Raw genomic sequence first — 7709 nt, 5'->3', positions numbered from 1 at the left:
ATTGGATTCAAATCTTATCAATTAAGTCCACACAGGATTCAAGTCAAATTCAGATTAAGATGGGATACAGACAAGGTGTTAGTGGACCGATTATGGGTTGGACCTATCCAAATTGAAATCAAATTGAATTGGACCAGTTTAGGCTTTATGGTCCAAAGTATTTATTGGATTGGATTGAACCTCATCCATCTATAATGGATTTATATTGGATTGGGTCAAATTGAACCAATATCCGGTCCACTGATGAATGATAAGAATACAAGCGTCAATGTAGTAGGTTTGGGTTGGAACCAATCTAAAATAGATTGGACAGTTGAGACATTGAAATAGACTAGTCAAAAAATATTTATTGGATTGTGTCAAGTCAGTTGGGACTGATTAGTACCCTATACCCTCAACTTTAGGGGTTATATCAAGTCAGTTCTTGAACTTCAAAATGTGTCGCTGCAATACCCTGAACTTTCAAATTGTGTTTAATACCGTTAACAAACGTTAACGGATAAGTGAACTGACAAAAATACCCATTAGGTGTCATCTAATTTTCTTTATCTGCCACTTCCACATAAACCAATTCAGGATTTGAGCAACATGAAATGGTAGCACTTTAGATGTGGCAATTGTGGCAGAGAATCGTCGCGTCTGTTAATTTTGAGTTCATGTAGTCTTCTTTTGCACGTTCGACATTACATTCCTATTTCATCCATATCTAGCAATGGGAAGTGCAATTGCACCAATTCTTACAAACTGAGCAAGTTGTTCTATGGATAATGAAAATATGTGAACCAAATTGTTCCATTGAATTGGTCAATGAACCGTTGACCTGGCGGTTTGACTGCTGAACTGTTTGACCCAGGGAATGGTTCACGGTTTATTACTTATGACAACAAGAATGAAAAGAGAAGATCCCTCAGATCTGAGATCTACTAGAGAGAGAGAGAGATTAGTTGAGAGATGTGTGAGAGAGATCTTAGGTTTAGAGATATGTGATAGAAATCTAACTACTAGAGAGAGTGCATGTGAGATCTAAGAGAAATCTCACATCTACTTTCGTCGCACCATCGTTGCCACTGTTCCCGTTGTAGTTTATCATCGTCATTGTTGTCATCGTCGTCACTGCAAGTGACCTCCTCCTCCTCCTTCTTCTCTTCTAAACTCTCTCAACCGACAATGTCTTAAATCTCACTCTCATCCTCAAACCTTATTTCTCTTTATATTTATATGCATCTTACCCTATTTTTCCAATCTAATGGGTAAGATGACATATCTCCTGTTAAAGTGTTTAAATCGTTTGAACCATTTAACTCGGACGGTCAAACCGCTGACCCAGAAACCGATGGCTAAAATGGTTTCATTTTTGGGTCGGTTTTTAAAACCTTGCTTACCATAAACATGGTGGTTGAATCACTTAACACCTCCTTCAAACTGTGCTTGTCTCCTGACGTGGTGTTAACAACAAATATATGTGATTTGTTCGTTATCTCTAGAGGCTTATGTGGCTTAATTTGCAATGTGTGAAGCATGCTAGTCAAGATGAACTTGTTCTTGGTCGTGGTCTTACCATGAACTCACAACATTGAGTCATGTTGATCGTATTTGAGGCTAACTAATTTGATGTTGAACATCATCTTCACCCTCGTAGCAACCTTTGCCATCGAATCCATCTGAACCTTCCGGGTGTTCTCAGATGAAATTGTATCACCTTTGGATGCCAAGTTGTATATGAACCAAAGGTCGTCTGGTTCCTTGGGGATTATCTCCACTGTACTAGACCCATTTTCATCTAGAGACTTTTTAATGAGATTTATTGCAGTAGAGGAAGCCTTGAGCCTTGAGCAATATAATTCTTCCTATGATTCTAGTTGATTGTTCATTGAATGGAGGAGCTTGAACAAGGGAGCGGGAGCTTCAACAGTTGATCGGTGTCTAGTTTCATAACCCTTCTTCCCCTTTACTTTTTTTAACACTTAAACGAAATGGGTAAAATGGTTAGAAAATACCATAAAGGATAATTTTGCCATTTTAAAATTATTTAATGCACATCTAATTTTACGATCCATATTTGATTCCCCAAATTTCTAATTAAAAACGGATCAAGTTTGGACGAGTATATATTAAACATTACAGCATTGGAGACCATTGAGCATTAGGGCTCTGTTTGGGAAGGCTGAGCTAAACGTTCAATTTAGCTGGTTGAGACTTTAGATGCTTTGAGGCAATACAGATAAGCTTTCCAAAAAGGCTGAAGTGGACAACATAACCTAAAAAACGACTGATTAGAAATGCCTATTTGTCTCTCCTGAGTTTTCATCAAATATATAGCTTAAAAAGACTGTCAATATAGGGCCCACTTTGGAAAGCTAGAATCCGTTGCAGTTCAATCCTCCCAAACGGGCACATGGTCTACAAGTTCATTAGGCTTCATTATTTGGCAATGTTAATTTTATTTGCACTGGTGTAAATGCTTCGGAGTGTAGATGGAAGGACATTTGTTTATGATGTCATCCTTATTTTATTTGGGAGATAATTAAGATGGAAGGTAATGCAAAATTTTCACTAGGTACTAAGAGTGCAAATCATAGTAAAAACAAAACAGAAACAGGTGCAAATTATATATCTGATATTCTGATTCAGCTTTGTACCACAAACAAAAAGAGCCTTTAATTACATCACAGGAATACAAATGCGTAACGTGTTAAACTTCTAACTCCAGATCTGCTGTGTGCGAACGCTGTGCACACGCCGAAGTTCCCTATGTTTACAAATGTGTGCGAACGTGTGCGAACGCTGTGCACACGCCGTGTTAAACTTCCATATTGTTTACAAATGTGTGCGAACGCTGTGGTGTCCTGCTCATAACATATCTTGCGTACAGAAGATCCGTGAACCAAACTTCCCCAAGTAAATGCACATTAATACTAATAAAAATAGATTGCGCTACACAGTCGGAGGTGAGTAACAGAGTCAGAGTGGACTATTCAACCATGAATTCCTTTCCCAGCAACGCTCAAAATTCAAAACAGAAAAGAAATGACCACCAGACCAGACATGATACAATAAAATCATCGATATGCAAACAATATGGAAGACAGCGACAGCTACCGTCCCCCTCAAAAAAAAAAAAAAAAAGAGCCAAGACCAAGAGAAGAGAATGCAGGTCAGAAAGCACGCGGATGGTGACAACTACAACTACAAAGGCGATAATAATGAGGACACGGCATCATACAATGTCATTTATTTTGGATCCTCCTGTTTACAAAAATTTCTTCTTCTTCTTCTTCTTCTACACCACTGTCTAGTGTCAACTACTGGACCGGCACATCTTACACATTACAAAAACATGAATATACATAGGCAGCATATCTCTTTCCTTACTAAATTCTATACCAAGTATTTCATTGACTCCAACAAAATGATTATAATGCCCTCTGCTAACTTTCTTGTAGTACACAGTGTCTGGCGAAATACAATAAATGTTTGTCCACTTCCATTAGCTTCTCTCTACTTTGCCTTGATAAGTTGATAAGATGATACCATTACCTGCAATCAGACAGTGATCCCCCTTCCTCCATGGCAAGATCGACAGCAGGGACGACTTTTCACCCGCTGGATAAAGCAAATTAAGCTACTGCAGCAATCGAGCGAGCTCATATATATACCTGGACACAAAGTAGTACAGGTCATAAATATGATGAAAATAAAGCCAACCATGTCTTAATTCAAAGCCACATAGCAAACAGTATTTTACCTTTCAATAAGTTTTCTAGTTCAATATGGACTAAACAAGACCACTGCCTCGATCCTGCCCTTGGTCAAATGCCAACAAACACATTTTCAGGAGTCATGCGCTGGTACCCAAGAGGAGAGTGCATAAATAATCCGTCCTTTCCATCCTTGCAACATCCACTGGCTGTCCTCATCGATCACAAAATCCTTGTGATAGCTTGATTTCACCCTGTCCCTTGCCTTCTTCATGATCTCCTGGTCCAATGGGAGCTGTCTGAACCCAGCCCTCGTATTCCGAACCTGCCACTGCTTGTAAGTCTCTGGCCTCTCAACCCTTTCTGAGCCCTCACATGCTATCACATTCAGGGCTTCTCGTCCAAAAATTTCTCTCTCAATCAATATCCTCTCTTGATCCTCACGTGGAACATTCGTTTCAAGCATATCAAACACAGAAGAAAAGTGGAAAAGAGCTTCCCGGAACCTTGTAACAAAGAATGGGGCACTATAGGCCCCATTCACAACCCCATGAATGAAAACATCAGGATTTAACCTCCTGATCAGGTTCAGAACAGCATTCCTTGGACTCTCCACCACCACAGTCTCATCAAGCAGATTTCTAAAACGATACAAGCAGTTCACAATAAGTATCTCATCCCTCTCGATCTTGAGATCCTCAATTTGAATGGTTTCCCATTTCTGTGCAATGGCATTGTACTCGAAAGGAACACCAAAACTTTCAGCATAATTTGTTAAGCGACGCCCTGTTTCCTCGACTCTCTCAGCTGGCCGGAAACCAGGCTGTGGAAGATCGATCCCAGTAAAACGAAGCTTGGGGGGCCCACCAGGTCTTTTTGAGAGCTGGTGGATAAGGCATGGCCATTGGAAACCATAAAGGATACCAAAATCTATGATATGGAGCCTTGTTGCTTTCTCGGCCAAATTCAAAATTGTCCGGTTTGAGAAGAAATTTGAGAGCTTCTTGAATGGACATGCAGAAAGGTATAGATGATAAGCCTTCAAGGTATCAGCAGCTGATGTTCTCTTTGTTGCAAGGGCAGTGTAAATCTGGCTCCCTGTGCCAGCCAAGCGTGCCTCAAGGCCTTCAGCGAAATAATGGGCTAACCTCTGGTTTCCATCCCCAAATGGAGAAGAATGCTGCCTGATTTGTTTCAGCAGTTCACCAGCATTTCTACGGTCATCCGCAGCAACAGACTGTGCACAGTGAATAAGTAGAGTCCTCAAATCCACAACTTCCTTTCTACCACCATGTTTCTTACCACGGGATTTCCCACCATTGGATCCTTTGGAATGCCCATTCTGATGTGAATTTTTGCTTGTGCCATTATGCAAGGCTTCTTGGAGAATAGACAAAGAAGACTCTTCTTTCCCTCCAGTACAAAGCAATACCTTATCAAACTCTTCAGATCGTACAGTGGGTTCAGCATAAACTGCAGACTGCTTGTTACTCCTCCCTTCCTCTAAATCTGTATCCTCTGGATGTGGATTCTTCCTTCCCCTCGACCCATTAGGTGAGTGCTCCCTCTCATCCTTCTGCTCTACCTTGACCACAACATCCTTAACCTCTTCTTTTGGTTTGCGAGGGAATAGAGGATAGGTGTCTAGATCAAGAATCAGGTTATTACCATTAGGAAGGAACTTACTAGCTTCCTCAACTCCTTTCTGGAACTGCCAAACAGATTCGCACTCACTAATTATCTCAGGAACTTGAACTGTACTCACTGAGGACTCTAAAAAACCATCTACAGTGCTAGTACCACTGTTTGAAGAGCTGAAAGATGAAGGGGAAGTGGACTGAGAAGTATAGTCACCAAGAAAAGTCCCTGTCTGAGTGGGCTTGGACTCTCCAATATCAGAAATCCAATTTGTATCAACTGCGTTGCTACTACTACTGCTACTGCTGTTATAGTTGATGTACTTTGGGGTGAAGTGATCGTCTAGGCCTTCAGGGTTATCGTCAAGATAAAAAGGAGGCTGATTGGGGGAAGGGGGATATTTCTCGCCAAGGATATCATAGAAAGGTTTTTCAGTGGCTTGAAGAGCCGAGGACTCCTGGAGCATGCAAGCTTTCTCTTCCATGTCTTCTTCCATAAGCATCTGGCTTATGTACTTGAGAACTACATCGGAGAAATCCAATTCTTCATGGGACTCTTCCTCGCTCACAGTCGAAGATGAAGGGACGGTGCTAGGGTTTGGATCAGGTTGAAGAAGTGGAAGAGACACGATAGGATTTACAATGGTTTCTTCGAGTTTAAGCTTATTGACAATATTCTGAAATGAAACGGGATCATCGTCGAATCTGATTCCGTTCATGGAACCAGATAAAACTCTGAGGTGTGGATCCATAACCATCTATGCTAAAGGACCACTAACACAATTCGACGTGGAGAGTCCCCTATCCAATCCTAGCCGATAAGTTTCCTATGAATGAATAAATTAATTAAATAACCCTTTTTCAAGATAAATTGGATTTTTCAGGCTTTTACAGACCAATAACTTCAACAACTCTAAAACAGAAACATATATTAGAATTTTTCTTAAATCTTATAATCGCTAGAATGCATCGAACATTTCCAAAGCTGAATCATCGAGTACGAAATTTACGGGCAAGTTACTAGAATTTAGCATATTAGATGACTAGATTCAAAAGTCTAACGCGAGAACTGAATCAAATCGACATGGAGATTAAGAGAAATGAACAGAAACTAACGTCAGAGGAGACGCGAGATCGACATATAGCAATAACAAGCTTTCGATTTCGGAAAAGGGATAAAGGAGAGAATAACAGACTACGATGAATAACAAGCAGCAGGGGAGAACAGTCGTACCTTGACGAGACGAACCCTAGCCCTAACCAAGTACGCAGAGAAAGAAAGCTGAAGCAGAACTTTTGGTGACTCGCTCCACTTTAAAGGGTGGAATGGAAAGGGCTCCTTTACTGTGTCGAAGGGGGGAACCTTCAAGGAAGGACCAGAAGGCATTATCTCAGCCGTTGGATCCGTTCATCCAGATGTTACCGGCTACAGTCTTTATTTCAACGATTTTCTCCGGTGGTCGGTCCTCATAAAAGCATGAGTCGCTACAGAGACTGTCATCAATTAGTCGTCTATCTCCTCGCCGATTTCCCCATTGTCACTTGTCACTGTTGGCCTTGGGCTTGGCCGTTTGGGACAAGCAATAAGTTGGTCCAGGTAACTCCGAACTGATCCTAATCTAACGGCGAAACTGATCGAACTAAACAGTACAAAACTAGAAAAAACGACAAATGGAGCTCTTCCATCCATTCATCTCCTTATAGACATCGCGGGACCTATGAAAATATAGTTTTTTACACGTGTCCGACCTTGTGTGCGAAGAAAATAAAGAGTATATATTCTTTTTTTTCGCTTCATGGGATTACACAACAGCATGTAGCCCATTCCCTTTCTCTTAACCCTCGCCACCACCACCCCGGTGGCAGCGGGATTTGATCCCAGGTCTCTACTTCGACGAATCACAAAACCTACCAACTGAGACAGTTAGTTGCTAATAAAGAGTATATATTCCAGCGGCTCGCAAGTTAATAGGAGCGGGCCGAGCGGCTCACATTCGTATATCTTAAGTTTGTACTTGGTTGAGGGTTGAAACTTGTTTTGTTGGTAGAATATCTCTCGGATCATCTGCTAATAAAACGAGACTAAATCAGCCCCCTACAACATCCCATAACACATCCCTGCCGTGCATTGGGAACATCTCCTAATGATAATCTTAAAAATAATAATGTCATCATCAAGAGATGCTTTCAATACATGGCAAAGATGTGCTGTGGGATGTTGTGGGGGCCAATCTCGTGGGGGATTGATTTGAATTCCAATAAAACACATTTTAACCCTCTACCAATAGGATCTCACACCATATCTTATACATAGCGGCTCCCACTTTTATGATGGGTCCCAGACTGATGGTGAGATATGCGGTGTTAGATCAAG

General features: G+C 41.1%; 1 protein-coding gene across 1 annotated transcript; it reads right to left on the bottom strand.

The window, feature by feature from the left end:
* Positions 1-3204: 3204 nt before the first annotated feature.
* Positions 3205-6704, bottom strand: LOC148868702 (scarecrow-like protein 9). Its single transcript, XM_088972700.1, has 3 exons — positions 6570-6704; positions 3746-6162; positions 3205-3656 (listed from the first exon to the last, which is right to left on the bottom strand). Exon 2 carries the CDS (start codon positions 6091-6093, stop codon positions 3832-3834), a length of 2262 nt encoding a protein of 753 aa, XP_088828826.1. The 5' UTR covers positions 6094-6162; positions 6570-6704; the 3' UTR covers positions 3205-3656; positions 3746-3831.
* Between the last annotated feature and the right edge of the window lie 1005 nt (positions 6705-7709).

Source organism: Nelumbo lutea, chromosome 2, assembly GCF_056320005.1.
Source record: "Nelumbo lutea isolate HS-2025 chromosome 2, American lotus-T2T, whole genome shotgun sequence".
Taxonomy (NCBI): domain Eukaryota; kingdom Viridiplantae; phylum Streptophyta; class Magnoliopsida; order Proteales; family Nelumbonaceae; genus Nelumbo; species Nelumbo lutea.
This window is presented reverse-complemented; position numbering and strand designations above follow the sequence as displayed.

Excerpts from the sequence above, each read along its gene's own strand:
- LOC148868702 (XM_088972700.1), bottom strand. The coding sequence starts at position 6,093 with ATGGTTATGGATCCACACCTCAGAGTTTTATCTGGTTCCATGAACGGA.